Source organism: Nomascus leucogenys, chromosome 5 (assembly GCF_006542625.1).
Source record: "Nomascus leucogenys isolate Asia chromosome 5, Asia_NLE_v1, whole genome shotgun sequence".
Taxonomy (NCBI): Eukaryota; Metazoa; Chordata; class Mammalia; order Primates; family Hylobatidae; genus Nomascus; species Nomascus leucogenys.
Genome location: NC_044385.1, coordinates 58,958,917 through 58,982,740, shown reverse-complemented (window position 1 = coordinate 58,982,740; position 23,824 = coordinate 58,958,917). Strand labels below are relative to the sequence as shown.

Genomic DNA, 23,824 nt, shown 5'->3' with positions numbered 1-23,824 from the left:
TCACCCAGGCTGAAGTGCAGTGACATGATCTTGGCTCACTGCAGCTTCCGCCTCATGGGTTCAAGCAATTCTCCTGCCTCAGCCTCCCAAGTAGCTGGGATTATAGGCACCCACCACCATGTCCCACTAATTTTTTGTATTTTTAGTAGAGATGGGGTTTCACCTTATTGGCCAGGATGGTCTCAAACTCCTGACCTCATGATCCGCCTGCCTCAGCCTCCCAAAGTGCTGGGATTACAGGCGTGAGCCACTGTGCCCGGCCCAGTTCAATATTAATTTGAATGTTTATTCTCATTTCATTTCTGCTCTCATTTGAGACCTATAGTGGAAAAGCTCCTGATTCTAGCTCCTCCAGCATGAGAGTGAGCAGGAAAGCATGTCCACAGATCATTAATACTAGTATGAGTCACTGCAGGGCTCTATGGGGTGTCACTACTTCTTTGGCTTATGCTGACAGGCATCACATGTGGGTGCTATCTGAATACTGGCTTTCTTTTTTCTTTCTTTTTTTTTTAGACAAGAGTCTTGCTCTGTCAGACAGGCTGGAGTGCAGTGGCACAATCTCAGCTCACTGCAACCTGCGCCTCCTGGGTTCAAGTGATTCTTCTGCTTCAGCCTCCCAAGTAGCTGGGACTATAGGCGCGCACGCCACCACGCCCAGCTAATTTTTTTATTTTTAGTAGATAAGGGGTTACAACATATTGGACAGGCTGGTCTCAAACTCTTCTCAAGTGATCCGCCCATCTCAGACTCCTCCAGGGCCATTCCCACTGCACAAGTCCCTATTGTGGAAGAATTGTCTTGACCTCAAAACCCTCCCATCTGTCCTTGCCACCACTCTACTCTTCTGCTTCTGGGGTCACCCTAACCACTAGCCTGTCCTGGGTGAGTATTAGCACAATGGCTCAAGCCTGGTTATCATTCAAAGTATCCACTTGAATCCAGGAAAATTAACATTCCTATAAATGGAAATATAAGTTACTCTACCACTACGCTTATTCTCCATCCTGCCATTCTCTTCCCAATTCCTTTCTCAACCTGGCACAAGGGGCTTCCTAAGCAGAAATAAGATGCCAGTCTCCTTTCCTTAGAAGCACTCTCAAGGAGCCTTTCTCTTGGTTTCTGGGTTCCTTAGTAATGGAGGGAAAAGTCACTCTAGTCCTCATTAATGATTCCAATTATTTTCTATTTTTTCTGGTCCAGGACAGGGAAAATTCCCAGGTCTACAGTCTAAGCACATCTCCAATGGGGAATGATATGCCAGTTTCCCTTCTTGTGATTACAATGTTACATAAGAACATGAACTAACAATGAAAGTTTACATATCTACTTACCCTATTTCATAAGATGCTAGGCCCTCTTTGACTAGCTGGTCATTAATACTAGTAGTAGTCATTTCAGGAGCACCAAGAGAATCGAAAAGCTCAACTAAGAGCATATTATCTTCCAAGATTTCTGTAAAACCATTAAGAAAGGGTGGAGAAAGAAATAATGTCACAAAATATACTAAATGAGGCAATTTTTTTTTTTTTTTTTTTTTGGAGACAGAGTCACTCTGTCGCCCAGGCTGGAGTGCAGTGACGCGATCTCAGCTCACTGCAACCTCTGCCTCCTGGGTTCAAGTGATTCTCCTGCCTGAGCCTCCCGAGTAGCTGGGACTACAGACATGCGCCACCACGCCCGGCTAATATTTTTTGTATTTTTAGTAGAGACAGGGTTTCACCATGTTGGCCAGGCTGGTCTCGAACTCCTGACCTCAAATGATCTGCCCACCTTGGCCTTCCAAAGTGCTGGGATTACAGGCCTGAGCCACCGCACTCAGCCTAAATGAGGCAATTTTTTTAAAAATTGGAAACTTAATTTCTTTCATTTGCACACGACATTTCTTGTAGAATATGTCATAGTCACTAGGAGTTAAAGTAGCATTTTGCAGATATAAATGGTCAGTGTTATCTGTAACATATACAAATTAGTGAACATTTTATTTTAGGTTACTGTGTGCCATTATATAAAGAAATCAGTTCAAAGCTTTTAGATTCAGAAAAATATATTCATTGAAGAAGTGTTCTGTTGTATTCTTAATTGTTTTATGGAACTCAACCAAGTTCCAGGAGGACCAAGGTGAATGAAAGTTAAGTCAGGCCAGTGATTATCTGCAAAGGTTTAAGCTTTTATAAAAATGGCACAAAGTTTAAAACAACAAAAACTCAATCTAGAACCCTCAATTAACTAGAACTTTTTTCTGTCCCTATGTTTTTTAGGACAAACCATCTAACTTTTAATTCTGTTTATCAGATCTATTTCTTAAACTAGACTGGGAGTTAACTGAGTGTAAGGCTTGTCTCGTGTCTATTTACTTATTTATGGTACATTGCACAGGGAAATTGGTCAGTAAGTATCTGAAGTATGGTAGAGAAATTTCTTTAGAAAACATCTCTAAAAAATGCACTGAGATCTGTATATGCCTACACCTCTCCAGCTGGTAGCTGCTAGTCAGAATGATTCTAAATAAAAAGATAACCATTACCAAGAGCAACATTCTATATTAACCAAGTTATAAGAGTTATAACAGTATACATTTAAGTTTTTAAAAAATTTTTTTCCATTAAGTTATAGGGGTACAGGTGGTATTTGGTTAAACGAGTAAGTTCTTTAGTAGTGACTTGTGAGATTTTGGTGCACCCATCACCCAAACAGTATACAATGCACCGTATTTGTAGTCTTTTATCCTTCGCCCCCCTCCTACTTTACCCCAAGTTCCCAAAGTCCATTCCTTTGCATCCTCATAGCTTAGCTCCCACATATCAGTGAGAACATATGATGATTGGTTTTCGATTCCTGAGTTATTTCACTCAGAATAATAGTCTCCAATCTCATCCAAGTCACTACAAATGCTGTGAATTCATTCCTTTTACGGCTGTGTAGTAGTACATCATTCATATTCATAATCACAGTTTCTTTATCCACTTACTGATTGATGAGCATTTGGGTTGGTTCCACGATTTTGCAATTGTGAATTGTGCTGCTATAAACATGCGTGCGCAAGTGTCTTTTTCCAATAATGACTTCTTTTCCTCTGGGTAGATATCTAGCATGGGAAGGCTGGATCAAATGGTAGTTCTACTTTTAGTTCTTTAAGGAATCTCCACACTGTTTTCCATAGTAACTGTACTAGTTTACAATCCTGCCAGCAGTGTAGAAGTGTTCCCTGTTCACTCCACGCATGCATCTACTGTTTTTTGATTTTTTGATTATGGCCATTTTTGCAGGAGTGAGGAGGTGGCATCGCATTGTAGTTTTGATTTGCATTTTCCTCATCATTAGTGATGTTGAGCATTTTTTCATACCTTTGTTGGCCATTTGTATATCTTTTTTTGAGAACTGTCTATCCAGGTCCTTAGCCCACTTTTTGATATTTTTTTTCTTACTGGTTTGTTTGAGGTCATTGTAGATTCCGGCTATTAGTCCTTTGTCAGATGTATAGATTGTGAAGATTTTCTCCCACTTTGTGGGTTGTCCGTTTACTCTTCTGACTGTTCCTTTTGCCGTGCAAAAGCTCTTTAGTTCAATTAGGTCCCAGCTATGTATGTTTGTTTTTACTGCATTTGCTTTTGGGTTCTTGGTCATGAAATCCTTGCCTAAGCCAGTGTCTAGAAGGGTTTTTCCAATGGTATCTTCTAGAATTTTTATAGTTTCCGTTCTTAGATTTCAGTTTTTAATCAGTCTTGAGTTGATTTTTGTATAAGCTAAGAGATGAGGATCCAGTTTCATTCTCTTACATGTGGCTAGCCAATTATCCCAGCACCATTTGTTGAAAAGGGTGTCCTTTCCCCACTTTATGTTTTTGTTTGCCTTGTCAAAGATCGGTGGCTGTAAGTATTTGGGTTTATTTCTGGGTTCTCGTTGGTCTATGTGACTATTTTTGTACCAGTACCACACTGTTTTGGTGACTATGGCCTTATAGTATAGTTTGAAATCAGGTATTGTCATGCCTCCAAATTTGTTCTTTTTGCTTAGTCTTGCTTTGGCTATGTGGGCTCTTTTTTGGTTCCATATAAATTTTAGAATTGTTTTTTCTAATTCTGTGAAGAATGATGGTGGTATTTTGATGGGGATTGCACTTAATTTTTAGATTGCTTTTGGCAGTATGGTCATTTTCACAATATTCATTCTACCCATCAATATGGGTACCATTGCAATACGGTAGAATCAGAAGGATTCTACCCATCCAATATTGATTCTACACATCCATGGGATGTGTTTCCATTTGTTCATGTCCTCTATGATTTCTTTCAGCAGTGTTTTGTAGTTTTCCTTCTAGAGGTCTTTTGACTTCTTGGTTAGTTATATTCCTAAGTATTTTATTTTTTTGCAGCTATTGTAAAAGGGGTTGAGTTCTTGATTTGATTCTCCGCTTGGTCGCTGTTGGTGTACAGAAGAGCTACTGATTTGTGTACATTAATCTTGTATCCGGAAACTTTGCTGAATTATTTTATCAGTTCTAGGAGCTTTCTGGAGGAGTCCTTAGGGTTTTCAAGTTAAACAATCATATCATCAGCAAACAGTGACAGTTTAACTTTTTCTTTACTGATTTGGATGCCCTTTCTTTCTTTCTCTTGTCTGATTGCTCTGGCTAGGACTTCCACTACTATGTTGAAGAGGAGTGGTAAGAGTGAGCATCCTTGTCTTGTTCCAGTTCTCAGAGGGAATGCTTTCAACTTTTCCCCATTCAGAATTACATTGGCTGTGGGTTTGTCATAGATGGCTTTTATTACATTAAGGTATGTCCCTTGTATGCCAAATTCCTGAGAGTTTTAAGCATAAAGGGATGCTGGATTTTGTTGAATGCTTTTTCTGCATCTATTGAGATCACGTGATTTTTAATTGTTTATGTGGTGTATCACATTTATTGACTTGCATATATTACATCCCTGCATCCCTGGTATGAAACTCACTTGATCATGGATTACTTTTTTGATATGTTGTTGGATTCGGTTAGCTAGTATTTTGTTAAGGATTTTAACATCTATGTTCGTGAAAGATATCGGTCTATAGTTTTCTTTTTTGGTTGTGTCCTTCCTGGCTTTGGTATTAGGGTGATGCTGGCTTCAAAGAATGAATTAGGGAGGGTTCCTTCTTTCTCTATCTTGTGGAATAGTGTCAAAAGGATTAGTACCAATTCTTTGATTGTCTGGTAGAATTCTGCTGTGAATCCGTCTGGTCCTTTTTTTTTGTTGGTAATTTTTAAATTACTATTTCAATCTTGCTGCTTGTTATTGGTCTGTTCAGGATATCTAATTCTTCCTGATTTAAGCTAGGAGGGTTGTATTTTTCCAGAATTTATCCATCTCTTCTAGGTTTTCTAGTTTATGTGCGTAAAAGTGTTCATAGTAGCCTTGAATGATCTTCTGTATTTCAGTGGTGTCAGCTGTAATATGTTTCGTTTCTTAGTGAGATTATTTGGATTTTCTCTCATTTTCTTGGTTAATCTTGCTAATGGCCTATTAATTTTATTTACCTTTTCAAAGAACCAGCTTGTTTCATTTATCTTTTGTATTTTTTGTTTGTTTCAATTTCATTTAGTTCTGCTCTGATCTTGGTTATTTCGCCAGGTTTGGGTTTGGCTTGTTCTTGTTTCTCTAGTCCTTGAGATGTGACCTTAGTGTCAGTTTATGCTCTTTCAGTGTTTTTGATGTAGGCATGTAGGGCTAGGAACTTTTCTTAGCACCTGCCTTTGCTGTATGCCAGAGGTTTTGATAGGTTGTGTCCTTATGTCGTTTAGTTTGAAGAAATTTTAGTTTCCATCTTGATTTTGTTTTTGACCCAATGCTTATTCAGGAGCAGGTTAATTTCCATGTATTTGCATGGTTTTGGAGGTTCCTTTTGAAGTTGAATTCCAATTTTATTTCACTGTGGTCTGAGAGAGTGCTTGATATAATTTCAATTTTCTTAAATTTATTGAGGTCATATGGTCTTAGAAATTTCCATATGCTGTTGAATAGAATGGGTATTCTACGGTTGTTGGATGAAATGTTTTGTATATATCTGTTAAGTCCATTTGTTCCAAGGTATAGTTTAAATCCATTGTTTCTTTGACTTTGTCTTGATGACCTGTCTAGTATTGTCAGTGGAATATTGAAGTCCTCTACTATTATTGTGTTGCTATCTTATTTCTTAGGTCTATTAGTAATTGTTTTATATATTTGGGAGCTCTAGTGTTAGGTGCACATATGTTTAAGACTGTGATATTTTCCTGTTGGACAAGGCTGTTTACCATTATATAATGTTCCTCTCTATCTCTTTTAACTGCTGTTGCTTTAAGTTTGTTTTGTCTGATGTAAGAATAACTACCCTTGCTCATTTTTGGTGTCCATCTGCATGAAATGCCTTTTTCCACCCCTTTAGTTCAAGTTTATGTGAGTCCTTATGTGTTATGTGAGCCTCCTGAAGGCAGGAGATGGTTGGTTGGTGAGTTCTTAACCATTCTGTGGTTCTGTATCTTTTAAGTGAGCATTTAGGCAATTTACATTCAATGTTAATATTGAAATGTGAGGTACCATTGCATTCATGGTGCTCTTTGTTGCCTGTGTACTTTGGTTTTTTTTGTTTTTTGTTTTTGCTTTTTAACTTGTATTTTTGTTTTACAGGTCTGGTGTGATTTATACTCTGAAGAGATTCTGTTTTGATGTGTTTCCAGGAATTTGTTTCAAGATTTAGAGCTCCAAAATTTTAGCAGTTCTTGTAGTGGTGGCTTGGTAATGGCAAATTCTCTCCGCCTTTGTTTGTTGAAAAAGACTGTATCTTTCCTTCATATATGATGCTTAGTTTCACTGGACAGAAAATTCTTGGTTGATAAATTGTTTTGTTTAAGGAGGCTGAAGATAGGGCCCCAATCCCTCCCAGCTTGTAGGGTTTCTGCTGATAAATCTGCTGGTAATCTGATAGGTTTTCCTATATAGGTTACCTGGTGCTTCTGTCTCACAGCTCTTAAGATCCTTTCCTTTGTCTTAACTTTGATAACCTGATGACAATGTGTCTGGGCAAAGATCTTTTTGTGATGAATTTCCCAGGTCTTCTTTGTACTTCCTGTATTTGGATATCTAGGTCTCTAGAAAGGCCTGGGGAGTTTTCCTTGATTATTCCCCCAAATACGTTTTCCAAGCTTTGTGCTTCTTGTATTTGCATGTCTAGGTCTCTAGCAAGGCTGGGGAAGTTTTCCTCAATTATTTCCCCAAATACGTTTTCCTGAGGAAGAAGAGAAGTCTATGGTTTGGTCGTTTAACATAATCCCAGACTTCCTGGAGGCTTTGTTCATACTTTCTTATTCTTTTTTCCTTGTCTTTGTTGGATTAGGTTAATTCGAAGACCTTGTTTTTTGAGTTCTGAATTTCTTCTTCTACTTGTTCAATTCCATTGCTGAGACTTTCTAGAACATTTCGCATTTCTAAAAGTGTGTCCAAAGTTTCCTGGATTTTTGATTGTTTTAAGCTATTTCCTTGAATATTTCTCCCTTCACTTCTTATATTGTTTTTTGGATTTCCTTGCATTGGGCTTCGCCTTTCTCTCCTGATTAGCTTAATAACTAATCTTCTGAATTTTTTTCAGGTAAATCAGGGACTACTTCTTGGTTTGGATCCACCGCTGGTGAACTAGTGTGATTTTGTGGGGGTTGTTGAAGAGCCTTGTTTTATTACCAGGGTTGGTTTTCTGGTTCTTTCTCATTTGGATAGGGTCTGTCAGAGGGAAGGTCTAGGGCTGAAGACTGTCGTTCAGATTTTTTTGTCTCATGGGGTGTTCCCCTCATGTAGTACTCTTCCCCTTTTCCTACGGATGTGGCTTCCTGTGAGCGGAACTACAGTGATTGTCTCTTTCTGGGTCTAGCCACCCAGGGAGTCTACCTGGTTCCATGCTGGTACTGGGGGTTGTCTGCACAGAGTTCTGTGATGTGAACCACCTGTGGGTCTCTCAGTGGTGGATAGCAATGCCTGTTCCGGTTGAGGTAGCGATGGGGTGAAATGGGCTCTGTGAAGGTTCTTAGCTTTGGTGGTTTAATGCTCTATTTTTGTGCCAGTTGGCCTCCTGCCAGAGGTGGCAATTTCCAGACAGCATCAGCTGTGGTAGTATGGGGAGGAACTGGCGATGAGCGGGGCTGTAGAACTCACAATATGCCCTTTCTCTTCAGCTACCAGGGTGGGTAGGGAAGGACCATCTGGTGGGGGCAGGGTTAGGTGTGTTTAAGCTCAGACTCTCCTTGGGTGGGTCTTGCTGAGGCTGCTGTGGGGGATGGGGGTGAGATTCCCAGATCACTGGAGTTGTGTGCCTAGGAGAATTATGGCTGCCTCTGCTGAGTCATGCAGGTTGTCAGGGAAGTGGGGGAACGATGGCAGTCACGGGCCTCACCCAGCTCCCATGCAAACCAAAGGGCCAGTCTCATTCCCACTGTGTTCCCCCCATCAGCCCCAAGTCTGCGTCCACGTGGAGAGCAATATGGGTTTGAAAACCTGCCCCAGGCTATCTGCCTCCCAGCTGGGAAAGAAAAGGGCTTGGTTCTTCCCCTGCCTGTGGAGTCTACACACCAGATTTGTACCCTCCCCCAAGTTCTGGCCAGGAGGCTTCTCACCCTGTTCAAATTGTTACCAAGTTCAGCTAGAGATTTCCTTCTCCCTGTGGAGTTTTACCCCCTGCTCCTCTTCCATTGAATCCCTGTGGCACCAGGCAGGAATGGGCTGCTTGGGGACCCAGCGAGCTCCCAGGGCCTTTCTGCTGCTTCTTCTACCCCTATATTTCGCTCGGCTCTCTAAATTGACTCAGCTCCAGGCAAAGTTGGAAACTTCTCCCACAAACAGACCTTCAGCTTCTCCAGTGGAAGTGTGTTTTCAGGAGAGGAGGGTCTCCCTTTCCCACTTCTGCAGTTGGGGTACTCAGTTTTGGGGGCTCTCCCAGGTCCTCCAGGAGCAGTCTGCTTCCTGCAGAGGGTTTGTTGCTTTTTTGTTGTTGTTGTTGTTAATTTGAGACGAAGTCTCACTCTGTCACCCAGGCTTGGAGTGCAGTGGCACAACCTCGGCTCACTGCAACTTCTGCCTCCAAGGTTCAAGTGATTCTCCTGCCTCAGCCTCCAAGTAGCTGGGAGTACAGATGCATGCCACCATACCTGGCTAATATATATATATATATATTTTTTTTTTTAGTAGAGATGGGGTTTCACCATGTTGGCCAGGCTGGTCTCAAACTCCTGACCTCAGGTGATCCACCCACCTCTGACCTCCCAAAATACTGGGATTACAGGCATCAGCCACCACACCTGGCCTAAAAAGCTTTATTATCAGGAGTTGAAAAAAAAAATTCCTGGCTACTTTTCAGTGTTCCAGATAAATTATCTAGACACAAAAGGCTAAGCAACACTGAGCCTCAATAAACTTTGATCTCCCCTGCTTTGCCATGTCTTGTGTTAACTTTAGTTCTTTGGTTTTATACTTCTTATGCAAAAAGTTCCTTATTCCAATAGGGTCAACTTTCTCTGTGTTCTGTACCTTTATCTTCTTCCCTGCTCTCCTCTTAATCAAATATAAATGTTCCTTGCTTTCTAAGGTAACACAGCATGTATTAATGGCAGGTTCCTGTTCTCAGCTGTGGTAGTTCACTTTATTATAAAGGTCTTGAACTCACAACTTTACTGCTGTGCAGGTGAATGGGGAAAGACAGTTTTGGTTGGGCAAGGCCTTCTGGCACTCTTTAAATAAAATAATCTAGGTTAATAACTATGCCACAGCTAGTGTTTGGATGTCACTGGTATTAAATAATTATGTGAGAAAGAAAGAAGAGGAATGAAGAAAGAAACCCAAGAAATCTTGATTGACTGTCCATGGGAAATTATTCTAGGAAGGTGCAAAAACCCCACGAAACACTATTCCTAAAGGAAGGCTGGAAAACAGTTATACCAGTTAAAGTTGGCTCAAAATCAGTGGAGACTGTTCAAGGACCAAGAGGTCTTTAATTCATTTGTTCATTTCAGAGAAGCTAGATAGAAAACTTCTATAGCCTAAGGATACAGTCTGTATAATCATATTCCTCTTAAATGACACTATTTCTTTAAAACAATTTCTTATTCTGAAGTAAATAAATTATCAGAGATATACTATCATTTCTAGGTTATGACTTTGAGCAATTCATTTCTAGGCTCGTTTCCTCACAGTGAATAGTCCAATAGTCTTATGATAAAGCAAAGACATGGATACAGTAAAAACTACCCCTGAAAGTCCTATACATCTATGCTAAGTAAACATGGTCTCATGTATCCTGCATTACTATTCATTAAGCCCAGCCCAGCCAGTGTGTGTTACAACTTTGGAAATGATCAAAATATCAGATGAAAAACAGATTCCTGGTCAGGCACAGTGGCTCACACCTGTAATTCCAGCACTTTGGGAGGCCGAGGAGGGAGGTTCGCTTGAGCCCAAGAGTTCGAGACTGGCCTGAGCAACAAAGAAAGATCCCATCTCTACAAAAAAAATTTAAAAATTAGCTGGCCATGGTGGCATATGCCTGTGGTCCCAGCTACATGACAGGCTAAGGCAGGAAGATCACTTGAGCCCTGGAGGTTGAGGCTGCAGTGAGCCACTGTTCACACCATTGTACTCCAGCTTGGGTGACAGAATGAAACCCTGTCTCAAAAAACAAAAAAAAAACAAACAAGATTCCCAATCCCCCTGTCTAAAACCCTTGGGGCCAGGCATGTTTCAGAATTCAAAATTCTTCTAATTGGGAAAAGCTACTCAGCACCTATCCTGTATATGTATCTAATACCACCAGCAGAGTCTGGGGCAGCAGCCCACAAACATTATCTTGAAGTAAAATATGAATATTCACTATAAACGAGATAAAGACTATATACAGCCTCATGCCAATTCAGAACCAATTTTGCTGCTGAACTTTTGATTTTCAGAACTTGTTATGTTACGAAATTGTGGGCTAGTGGTCAGACTCTATTTTGGGCCCAAATGCTCCAAAAAAGGAATAACTTTTTTCAAATTATGCTGAGAACCCACAGTTGAATTCGCTTAAGCCAGTGAGACAAAAAACAGCAAGGAAAAGCTGTTTATCAATCATGTCCCATCTCCCCTCACTTTCCTGGAAATTAAACGTTAGCATCCACTATGTTAAGGACAAGGACAGAGCCCTAGCAAAAATGCAAACAAATAAAAGAAGCTAATTCCTGGCTTTAGGGCTTTCAAGGGGCCATGTCAAGGGTAACTTGATCTTTTATGGTGATTTTTGTCCTGATGACTTTAGAGTCCATAAAAGATATAATTCCATTGTACCTAATTCTCAACAAATCTTATCTTTCACCACTACTACTGATGGCACACTGGATTTATTCTAAAATTTGACAAATGTTATTCATATTATTATTTAAAATTATATGTGATTACATAACAAGTAAAAATGGAACTTACTGATAACTGAACATGTCATAAATTTATCTTGAGCCTTTTCTTCAAATTTTTCTTTAGCTTCTTTGGACCACTGCATTGTCCTTTTATATGGTTCAATATAGGCCAACTTACATTTAATAGCCTGTGTCAGACAAAATTCCACCATTAAGAAAAAAATTTAACTTCTACCTACTTTGGAATTCAAGTTTTATGTAAGTGTGTACAAAACTAATCTTTATGTTTGAATGTAATACATATTAGAAATAATCAAATAATGTGAAGGTGTCTGTAAAAGTACTTTATAAACACAAATCATTGAAATCAGCAGAGTATTTGGCTGAATGAACTGTTGTACATTCACATACTGGAATAACAAGCATTCATTACAGACACTTATGATACATTAATTACTTGTAAAAAGCAGGTTACAGGATGATTTATAGTCTGATTCTATAACTGCTGAAAGCACAGAAGATGCATCTGGAAGTACAGATAACAAAAATAATTGAACAATGATTCTGAGTGATTCTCCCTTTTGCTCATTTTTTTTTTTTTTTTTTTTTTTTGAGATCAAGTCTTGCCCTGTCACCCAGGCTAGAGTGCAATGGCATGATCTTGGCTCACTGCAACCTCCGCCTCCCGGGTTCAAGCAATTCTCCTGCCTCAGCCTCCTGAGTAACTGGGATTACAGGCACACACCACCATGCCCAGCTAATTTTTTTATCTTTTTAGTAGAGATGAGGTTTCATCATGTTAGGCAGGCTGGTCTCGAACTCCTGACCTCATGATCCCCCCACCTCGGCCTCCCAAAGTTCTGGGATTACAGGGATGAGCCACTGCGCCCAGCCTGCTCATTTGTATTTAAAAATCTTTTTCTATAATACTACACATTTCCTAAAATGAAAAACACGGCTTAAAAACAACTCAAACAACAGAGAGTATATAAATTAGAAAACAAGGCTCCTTCTTACTCTTCTTTCAGAATACTACTCCTCCCCAGAGATAAACAAGGTTCAGTTTTTTACATATTCTCCCAGGCTTCTCTATTGTACACACATATATACTTAAGTATAAATATGATCACAGTAGAAGTACTTCTGAGATAAGCATTTTTAACTTGATATATCATGGACGTGACTCTTACCAAAATATATGATCTCAAAATGATATATTAAAAGCTGCCAACAAGTACTTAAGACACAAATATACCTGATTAATGTTTAATATGCTTATTTGCCATGATATACATATTATTTATTCAATAGTAACCACAGCAACATTTATCTATAGTCCCTGTATCAGAAACTAGACAAAAATGGTGGCTAACATTTCTATGGTAACAATAGCTTCTAAAAATACTTCCATATTTGTGCTGATATTCTAGCCCTAGAATTCATAATAAATAGATTACCTTCTCTGGGGGATTCAGAAACTCATCCTTTATTTTACGCACGTCTTTAATTGTTATTTTTGCAGTATTACCAAAGTCCACATATCTAACTTCAACTTCCTGATGTCCAGGCAATCCTTGAAAAATTATGAAATTAGAAATTACAAACTTGGAAACAGAATTATCTAGAAAAATTTAGATTGGTTTAGAGCCAACTAGATTAGAATACTTTTAGCTTCATTATACAAACTTTATACTTTTTAAAATGTAAAAAATATTTCAAATATGTGAACCTCGAAATCATCCATAGTACAGACTTATAAGAATGAAAAACTAGTATGCTTTAAATATTCAAAGGATAGCCAAAATCAGGATAACAAAATCATATGGCAGGTGGTACGACTTAAAAGAATTAGGCTGAGTCAGACTGACCAGTTTAGAACACTAGCTCAGTCACTAAAATTCTGTGACCTAAAGCAAGCTAATTAATATCTCTAAGATATTACCCTGAACAAGTTACTTTTTCTCTCTAAGCCTCATTACTTAATCTGTAAAACGGGTATACCAATATAATCTAACTTCATGAGACGTTTTTGGAGGATTTGCCTATTTAAAAAGCACAAGGTACAAAGTAAGCACTTAATACAAGTTTATTGTGAGTCAATATAGTCAATATCAAACAAGGCAAAAGATTCAACAAACTAAAGATTCATTCATATAACAATATCTGTGAAATTTTGAAAAAATATTGTACTTGGGGCATATTGCAAAAAAACAAGTAGAGAGAGACCTCTGTATCAGTCTACTCTCTATACTTTAAAGAAATCTCTGGAAGTTTCAAACACAGAGAAGTTTTAAAAAAAGACGTATCACACATTAACCTTTTTGAAAATACTCAAAATACATAGTTTTCAAACTTAAAGACTAATACAGTATCTATCATTTCAATATGGAAAAAAGTCCAGTATTCTCTGCTCCTTGGCAGAAGTAGAAGCAAGTGGCACAGCACTAGCACTCACTCAAGATGACACTTCAAACACAGGCCCTACGGTAGGGGATATCCATGATAATTGAGAAGACGTGTTATTATAAAGCCAAAAGATGGGGGAACCTCTCCCAACTTCCACTGGAATCCCCTTGCTAGAAGGATGTTCTCAATTCTGCCAATGCCATTAGATTCTTACTCTTCCTAAAGTCTCTGAATGGAAATGTAGTTTTAAACAAATAGATGGATATGGAAAGTAATTTAAAGAATGTTATTGTTTTATCTAAATTATCACATGAGAACAGAGTCAGGCATGGAAGGTCTCAAATTTCCCCATTTTTGTTCTCTGGAGAAACTATGGGAAGATGGCTGCATGCGAAAAAGGGAATTAAACTGAAGAGGTAAACATGGCATCCAGAAAACAAGGGATCCAATACTGGAGAACAATGAAGTGTATAGCCAACTGAAATACATTTCCAGAATAAAAAATGTGTAGTAAGCCTAGGGGGTAAGCAGCCCAATTGGAGAAGATAAAGGATGTTTTTGGCCACATGTGATGGCTCACACCTGTAATCTCAGTGCTTTGGGAGGCAGAGGCAGGAGGATCACTTGGGCCCAGGAGTTTGACCCCAGCCCTACAAAAAATATATATATAAATTAGCCAGGCGTGGTGGCAAGTGCCTATAGCCCCGGCTAATCTGGGGGCTGAGGTGGGAGTATTGCTTGAACCCAGGAAGCAGAGGTTGCAGTAAGCCATGATCATGTTCCACTGCACTCCAGCCTGGAAAACAGAGTTAAGACCATCTCAAAAAGGATGTTTTCATGCTTAAAAAAAAAAAAAAAAAATCAAACTAACATTTATCATATGGAAAATAATGGTTTTCAACTACTAAAAATACACTCACAAATTAAAAGAAAATAAAGTGAAAAGTGAACATAATTATGAACTCACAATAGAATTAGACAAAGTATACTTTATGGCTTTATTTACACAGAGTATGAATTTAATGAAAAATTGTGATACAACTATAGAAAAGAGAAAAAGGAGAACGAAAGGGCTATGGAGATCCAAAACTTGTCTGACAGAATAACAGGTAATATCTAAAACTGAAATGTCAACTGAAGTATTACATATTAGAAGGAACACAAGTAAACAACAAAATAGCTGAAAGAATGAAAAGTAATTGCCTTCAAGGAGGGAAGTGGAGTGTGTCTTTTAGCATTAACTTTTAAATTAGGCAGATAAAAAACAAAAGAGCTACTATTCACCAAACCAAGTATCATCTTCAAGATGGAGTTCAACAGGACCACAGAAGATACAGGAAAATGGGCCAAACAAATCACACATACATTTCTATTAGCACCACTTTTGGGGTGCTAATAGAAATGAAGAAGAAGTAGAATGAGCACCATGGACACTCCATCTTCCCCAAATGTTACTACTCAAAGATTTCAGAGGCCTTATTTTTCACCAAATAGATAACATTTTCAAGCCAATAATCCTAATTTGAAAAGCAGTTGCAAAGTCCTTAGTGTCATGAAAATGCTTTTGTTGCTCCAAAGATATTTACCATACTATACAGTGGTATCTTCATTGCAATCGTTGGAATGTTTTTGTCTCAAAATTCATGTTGAAACTTAATCTCTAAGGCCGGGCGCGGTGGCTCATGCTTGTAATCCCAGCACTTTGGGAGGCTGAGGCGGGCGGATCACGAGGTCAGAAGATCGAGACCACGGTGAAACCCCGTCTCTACTAAAAATACAAAAAAAAATTAGCCGGGCGTGGTGGCGGGCGCCTGTAGTCCCAGCTACTCGTAGAGGCTGAGGCAGGAAAATGGCGTGAACCCGGGAGGCGGAGCTTGCAGTGAGCCGAGACTGCACCACTGCACTCCAGCCTGGGCAACAGAGCGAGACTCCATCTCAAAAAAAAAAAAAAAAAAAAAAGAAACTTAATCTCTAATGCAGCAGTACTTGGGAGGTGACTGAGTCATGAGGGCTGTGCCCTCATAAATGGGATTAGGTGCCCTTATAAAAGGGCTTGGTGAAGGGAGTTTGCCTTCCTTTTTCATACTTCTGGCATCAGAGGATACAGTGTCTCTCTCCTCTGGAGGATGCAGCAACAAGGCACCATCTTGGAAACAGAGACTAAGCCCTCAATAAAACAGTGCCTTGATCTTGGACTTTTTAGACTCTAGAACTGAGAAGTAAATTTCTATTGTTTATAAACTACCCAGTCTGTAGTATTTTATTACAGCAGCACAAAACAGACTAAGACATTCATAAGAACCACATTTGAAAATTTGTAGTTAGTTCAAGTCACTAACCATTAACAAAATTAAAATCAATGGTGACAAATGAAGGATAGAAAACTCAGGTTGCAAGAATAGTTCTGACACAAACAGAACCGATTATATATTAGGAGTAATTTGTAAAGATCTTAGATTACCTTAATAATGGAAAAAACATTTTAAACAGTATCAAACTAAAGTAAAAAAAATTGCCGGGCACAGTGGCTCATGCCTGTAATCCCAACACCATTGGAAGGCTGAGGCAGGCAGGCAGATCACTTGAGGTCAGGATTTCGAGACCAGCCTGACCAACATGACAAAATCCCGTCTCTACTAAAAATACAAAAAAAATAAGCTGGGCGTGGTGACTTCTCCTTTTTTTTTTTTTTTTCTTGAAACAGAGTTTTGCTCTTGTTGCCCAGGCTGGAGTACAACGGCACAATCTCGGCTCACCACAACCTCCGCCTCCTAGGTTCAAATGATTCTCCTGCCTCAGCCTCCTGAGTAACTGGGACTACAGGCATGCACCATCATGCCCGGCTAATTTTGTATTTTTAGTAGAGACGGGGTTTCTCCATGTTGGTCAGGCTGGTCTCGAACTCCCGACCTCAGGTGATCCGCCCGCCTTGGCCTCACAAAGTGCTGGGATTACAGGTGTAAGCCACTGCACCCGGCCTTTTTTTTTTTTTTTTTTTGAGACAGAGTCTTGCTCTGTCGCCCAGGCTGGAGTGCAGTGGTGCAATCCCAGCTCACTGCAACCTCCGCCTCCCAGGACCAAGTAATTCTCGTGCCTCAGCCTCCTGAGTAGCTGGGCTTACCGGCACATACCACCATGCCTTGCTAACTTTTTATTTTTAGTAGAGACAGGGTTTTGCCACGTTGGCCAGGCTGGTCTTGAACTCTTGGCCTCAAGCAATCTGCCCACCTCAGCCTCCCAAAGTACTGGGATTTACAGGCATGAGCCACCGCACTGGCCTTTCACTCTTACAATAAAAAAAGGAGGCCTTTCACTCTTTCAGTAAAAAAAGGACATATCTACAAACTACAAAGCATGTAAAAGAAACAACACAATGGGTTAAACTGCCTATGGTATATCTAATTTCATAACCCACAAAAGCTTAGTCTGTAACGTTCTGTCTTAGTCAATACTGGGGAATAATAAACTTTACTATTTTTGTTGCTAATACCTCCATTTTCATAAATCTTCTGTCTTCAATCCCACTCTTTATTCTTCCCATTATTTCATAAGTTGAATCAATTACTTAAGGAGGATGTAGAAAAAGTAGAAAAAAATGTATCGAGAAAACTAGCAGTTCAGTCAATAATTCCCAGGAAAGAAGAATATATTAAAATTGAAGGGAAGCAGAGAGGACACAAAGGACTTACCTTTAATTTGTACCTTGACAATCTAAATAGCATGGGACAGACAAACAGTCAACATCAAGCTAGAGTTCACCAGTTTTTGAATAATTAATTTCTGTTGCTTTGTTCTATCTATACTACTTTTCCAGCAAGATTCCCAATGGTTAAGTTCTAGTCAAGTCAAACAAAATACAGGAGATAGATTCACCTTTCAACATTATCACTAGCTTTTCTAAAGAGAGATGACAGAGCAAATGATAAGATCAAATAACATTACTTCCAAGACTGAATTGGTACCAACTCAAATGATACTAGTTTTGAAGTATAACATCTCCCTGTAGAAACAGCATGCATTCTCCTACCGATAACTTTTGCTCGGTACCAAAGTCCATCTTCAAATTTAGCTACACAGGCTTGATCTTGAACTGGACAGAGGATTTCCAGATTTTCTCCGTCTTCACTTTTATAGAATTCCTCGATTGTCTTTACTAGAAATACAAAATCCAGGCCCTCTATCTAGCAAATGAAGAGATAAAGCACTGTCATTTCACAGAAACTTAAAATGTAAGTGTTGAATGAATTACAAGCACTGTCACTGAAATTATGAAACATTAAAACTTGAATTGAATGTAAATCTATCAATTGTGTTACGTAATTTATTTTACAAAATTTTATTGCAGAACCAGTATAGAAAATTAGTATAGACATAAAAATAAAGTCACATTCTGCCAGATAACTTAGTGTATATATTCTTCAAGATATTTTTCTATACATACACACATTGTATATTTTTTACCAAAACTAGACTTTACCACACATACAATCACTTACATTTTTCTATCATTTCTCACTTGTTCTATTTCAGTAACTGTTCCTACTAGTATTTCTAGGTCACATTTAGTTTTCCTTAACTGATTCAAACCCATTACAAACCAAGATTATATACTGCTTCTGATTGTTATCTCTGTAACACTTTTATAATCTAGTATAGTCCTCTACTTTTAATGAACATGTCTTATTGAAGACAGCCAGCTTATTTTTCTGCAGAATGCCCCATACCTTACGGATTTATGTGGTTATATCCTCATGCTGCTATTTAGCTTATTCTTCCATGGAGTAAGGTCTATCTGCTGAATTTTCCAAAGGCTGAAAGTTATTCCTAAGGGTTTGATGGATCCAAGGCAAATCTTTTTGGCTAGACTGTGTCATAGGTGGCTTTTTCACACTGAAGTTGCAACACATCAAGGCCTAATACTTAATAACTATTAATATGCTAAGATTCATTTATCGATTGCAGTGATGATCCTGACCCCTCTCAATGTGTATAGTTCTGTTTATGCCCTTGTAATAACCAAGTCTTACGAATTTATGTGGTGCTACTTTGGCATTATATGAATATCCAGTATCTTATCAACTATCCATCTTAATGTGAATTGGTAATTCTTCCTTAAATCAATAATAATTCAGTAGGGTTTGCGGAATGATTGCATTCTTTAGTAATACAGACTTTTCTCTTATTAAATGATGCTATCTAGTATAATCAAAAAACAGTTTCTAAAGTTTCCTATACTACCAAAAAAATCAAGGATTATAAGTTTACTTCTCCAAATACCAATTCTTAATGTTAAAAAATATTTTGAAATCCATTTCAATGGAAAAAATGAATTTTTTCTTGTGAGTATAATGATGCAAGTGAAAATTTTCTGAATCCCTATCTTTTCTTGTTATTTCATTTAAATTACTTTAAAACTACTTTCAACTTTCATTTCTAAGTAGATATTATGCAAATTCTTCCATTAACAGGTAAGCCAGAGTGAACATTTAAAAATTCAGCAGAGGAATGACGCCAACAAAATAGCAGATTAGGAAGCTTTAAGTTCTTGTTCCAATACAGAAACACTGAAAATGAGAAAGTGTCTCAACCAACTTTATGAGATCAGATCTCTACAAAGCAATCCAAAGTTTACAGTAACCAAGAAGCCTAATGAAGTAAAAGCAATTTTCTAAATGGTAGGAAAGTTTTGTGGTATTTTTACTTGCCTCACCCTACCCTCTTCTCAGAATGACAATGGTCCTGGTCTTAAGCAGTGGCAGTTCAGTTCTCAGTTCCCTCCCTTGAACCAGAGGGAACAGACCAGAACTTATATGCAAATTACTGTGTATATGTATCCTAAGTCTGGGAGATACCTGCAAGACTGATGCAAAGAGCTAGTTTTTGTTTCATATAACTTGGAACACAGGCAGGAAGAACTGCAGGGACCACTTGTAAACATGGCAAAGGGGAGTACAAGCACAGCTGCTTGGAAGGAAGAGTTTATGAGCAGAAACATACAATAGACCATCTAAGGCCAGGAGGAGAATCTGGGGTGAGAATCTTTATGAAATTAGGACATTCAAAAGCAGTCATATATATGGTAGAGTTAACAAAGCCACATGTCTGCCCTGACAAGATGCATGCCCAAAAAAGAAATAAAAAGACTTTAACTATGACCCTCAAGCTGATTCCTAGGCTCAGCCTATCTAAATGGTGAAGAAGTGCCCACCAAAGAGCTAGTCTGCAAAGTCTAGGAAAAATGGCGCCTTCCTCTTTCTCTGTCTCTTGTTTGTTTCAGCTCCTGACATTCAAGGAACTCTGTCAATCATTAGCCGAGTACAAGCCAAAGAAACAACAGACTTCAGTGATCACACATGACAAGGAATGGTCTTTGAAACAGTTTGGAAAAGTACCAAAACAAACGAACTACTACAGCTTTTAAAACAACTCTCTTGGCCGGGTGTCGTGGCTCCCACCTGTAATCACAGCACTTGGGAGGTCGAGGCGGGCAGATCACGAGGTCAGGAGGTCAAGACCAGCCTGGCCAACATGGTGAGACTCTGTCTTTATTAAAAATACAAAAATTACTCAGGCGTGGTGGCAGGTGCCTGTAATCCCAGCTACTCGGGAGGCTGAGGCAGGAGAATTGCTTGAACCTGGGAAGTGGAGGTTGCAGTGAGCTGAGATCATGCCATTGCACTCCAGTGTGGGCGACAGAGCCAGACTCCATTTTTTTTTTTTAAATAAAAATAAAAATAAAAAAGAACACAACTCTCTTAATCCCAAACAAGAGCTATGGGAGTTCATCACCACTATACCTGCCTTACAAGAAATTCTATGAGTTCTTAAAGTTGAAATGAAAGGACATTAACATGAAAACATATGAAAGTATGAAACTAACTGTAAAGATATGACACAAAGTGTCAAGAATTCCTGACCTCAATGAAAACCAGAAGTAAGCAGTAATCCTGAAAGGGGACTGAATAGGGCTTGCAGGTACTGACTGATATTAGAAGTTTCTGTGTCACTGCATCGGGGACCTCTGTCATTTCATTTTATATTCATGATCCTTTAGGTTTTGTTTCATATTGGCACAGGAGTCAAAAAGAAATTACTGAGGCTGGGTGCAGTGGCTGATGCCTAAAATCCCAGCACTTTAGGAGGCCAAGGCGGGTGGATCACCTGAGGTCAGAAGTTCGAGACCAGCCTGGCCAACATGGCGAAACCCCATGTCTACTAAAAATACAACATTAGTCAGGTGTGGTGGTGCACGCATGTAATCCCAGCTACTCGGGAGGCTGAGGCAGGAGAATTGCTTGAACCTGGGAGGTGGAGGTTGCAGTCAGCCAAGATCATGCCACTGCACTCCAGCCAGGGGGACACAGCGAGACTCCATCTCAAAAAAAAAAAACAAAAACAAAAAAAAGAAATTACTTAGGCAGAGAGTGAGAATACAGGAAGGAGTCCTTGGCAAGGTTTTCCTTTTTAGTGAAAAGCAGCCCCCAAATCATTTTCTAACAAAGAGCAGCCTGTAAAATTGAGCTGCAGACACAGATACCGGCAGTTGCGCCAATCCTGTTCAAAATGGCAGCTCCATCCTCCCTTCTCTCCTTGCCAGCCACATGTACAGTAAGAAGCACTGGATGGTGCCAGTCAAGTGAAAAGCCCATTTGCATAATAAGATTAGGGTGGGGTGGCCAGCCTTTCTGGTGTGCTACGTAAACATCAAACCTGACTGAACCAATCTGTGGGCCCTATGTAATCAGACACCACCTCCTTAAACCTGCCTATAAAATCTGGCACATCCACCACCAGCCAGTCTTTCCCTTTCAGAAGCCCCTCTCTCTCACTAGAGACAGAGCTGTTCTCCTTTCTCTTTCTTCTGCATATTAAACCTCCACTCCTAAACTCCTCATGTGTGTCCATGTCCTTAACTTTCTTCGTGAGAGATGACAAAGAAGCTGCTTCAATATTTTCTGAAATTCTTTTAATAGTTATGCAGACATGTGCAACCAGAAAAAAAATGCAAATCAAAAATACTCAACTGTCTTAAATATGTTAAAAGGGCTAAGGGAAAACAAAGAACTAAAGAAAATTGGGAAAATGTTATATGAATAAAATGGGAATATCAGCAAATGATACAAATTATAAAAAGGAAATTCCGGAGCTCAAAAGTATAATAACTAAGGAGAAAAAATTCAGTAGAGGGGTTCAAAAGCAGCATTGAGTGGAAAGAAGAAAAATAATCAGTGAACTTGAAGATAGGAAAATTTAAATATCAAGTCTGAGAAGCAGAAAGAAAAAAGAATGGAGAGAAGTAAACAGAGCCTAAGGGACTCAAGTGAACCAACAGAGACATTATGGAAGTCACAGAAGGAAGAGAGAGACAAAGAGGCAAAAAATTATTTTTACAAATGGCAGAAGTCCCCAATTTAAAGAAAGACATGAACCTACAAATCCAAGAAGTCTAATGTTAGAAGTTGATTTGTATCTTCCCCCAAAGATATGCTGGAGAGCTATAATCTCCAGTATCTCAAATATGACCTAATTTCGATACAGGTTCTTTATAATCATGTTAAAATGAGGTCATTAGGATGGGCCCTAATTCAATATGATTAATGTCTTTATAAAAATGGCAAAATTTGGGTACAGACAAATATACAAGGAGAACTCCATGTGAAGATGAAGGGAGAGATCAGGGTGATGCAGCAAAGGCAAAGGTGCACAAAAGATTGCCAGCAAACCACCAAAATCTAAAGCAGAGAGATGAAATGGATCTTCCCTCAAACCCCTCAGAAGAAACCAACTCTTCTGACAAACTGATCTCATACCTCTAGACTCCAAAACTGTTGACAATTAATTCTGTTGTTTAAGCTACCCAATTAATAGTAATTTGTTACACCAGCTCCAGGGAACTAAGACACTATTAGACTCCAAATAGGATAAACCCAAAGAATCACACACCAAGACACATAATCAAACTCTAAAAAGGCAAAGCCAAAGAGAAAATCTGGGAAGCAGCAAAAGAGATGCAACATGTCATATACAGAGACTCAAGAAGATTATAAGTCAATTTCTCATATTAGAAATCTTGGAGCCCAGGCCAGGCATAGTGGCTCAGGACTGTAATCCCAGCATTTTGGGAGGCCAAGGGGGGTGATCACTTGAGGTCAGGAGCTTGAGATCAGCCTGGCCAACGCAGCCAAAAGCTATCTCTACTAAAAATACAAAAATTAGCTGGGCATGGTGGCGGGCACCTGTAGTCCCAGCTACTCAAGAGGCTGATGCAGGAGAACTGTTTGAACCTGGGAGGCAGAGGTTGCCATGAGCCAAGATCGCACCACTATACTCCAACCTGGGTGACAGAGTAAAACTCCATCTCAAAAACAAAAACAAAAACAAAAACAAAAACAAAGGCCAGGTGCGGTGGCTCATGCCTGTAATCCCAGGACTTTGGGAGGTCAAGGCCGGCAGATCATCTGAGGTCAGGAGTTCTAGACCAGCCTGGCCAACATGGTGAAACCCCATCTCTACTAAAAATATAAAAATTAGCCAGGCATGGTGGCGTGCACCTGTAATCCCAGCTACTAGGGAGGCTGGGGCAGGAGAATCACTTGAACCCAGGAGGCAGAGATTGCAGTCAGGAGAGATCATGCCACTGCCTACAGCATGGGCAAGAGAGCAAGACTCTGTCTCAAAAAAAAAAGAAAGAAAAAGAAAAGAGACAAGAAAGAAATCTTGGAAGCCAGAAGGAAATGGGAAGACAGAGATATATATGATGTACTTAAGAAAAAAACAAGGCCGGGCGCGGTGGCTCACGCTTGTAATCCCAGCACTTTGGGAGGCCGAGGCGGGCGGATCACGAAGTCAGGAGATCGAGACCACGGTGAAACCCCGTCTCTACTAAAAATACAAAAAAATTAGCTGGGCGTGGTGGCGGGCGCCTGTAGTCCCAGCTACTCGGAGAGGCTGAGGCAGGAGAATGGCGTGAACCCGGGAGGCGGAGCTTGCAGTGAGCCGAGATCGCGCCACTGCACTCCAGCCTGGGCAACA

The 23,824-nt window shown here is 39.5% G+C and overlaps 1 protein-coding gene across 11 annotated transcripts in view; it reads right to left on the bottom strand.

Annotated features, from left to right (window-relative positions):
- Positions 1-23,824, bottom strand: part of RNF17 (ring finger protein 17) — a 139,293-nt gene that overhangs the window by 45,603 nt on the left and 69,866 nt on the right. For all 11 annotated transcript variants that reach the window (XR_004030130.1, XR_004030131.1, XM_030813222.1 and 8 more), the window contains 4 exons: positions 17,820-17,973; positions 12,844-12,959; positions 11,454-11,574; positions 1,335-1,455 (listed from right to left, as the gene is read on the bottom strand). Coding sequence is in view for 9 of the 11 variants with exons in the window: in XM_030813222.1 (XP_030669082.1) it covers positions 1,335-1,455; positions 11,454-11,574; positions 12,844-12,959; positions 17,820-17,973 (512 nt within the window). In the remaining 2 variants the exon portion in view is untranslated. The remainder of the gene's footprint in view (positions 1-1,334; positions 1,456-11,453; positions 11,575-12,843; positions 12,960-17,819; positions 17,974-23,824) is intronic.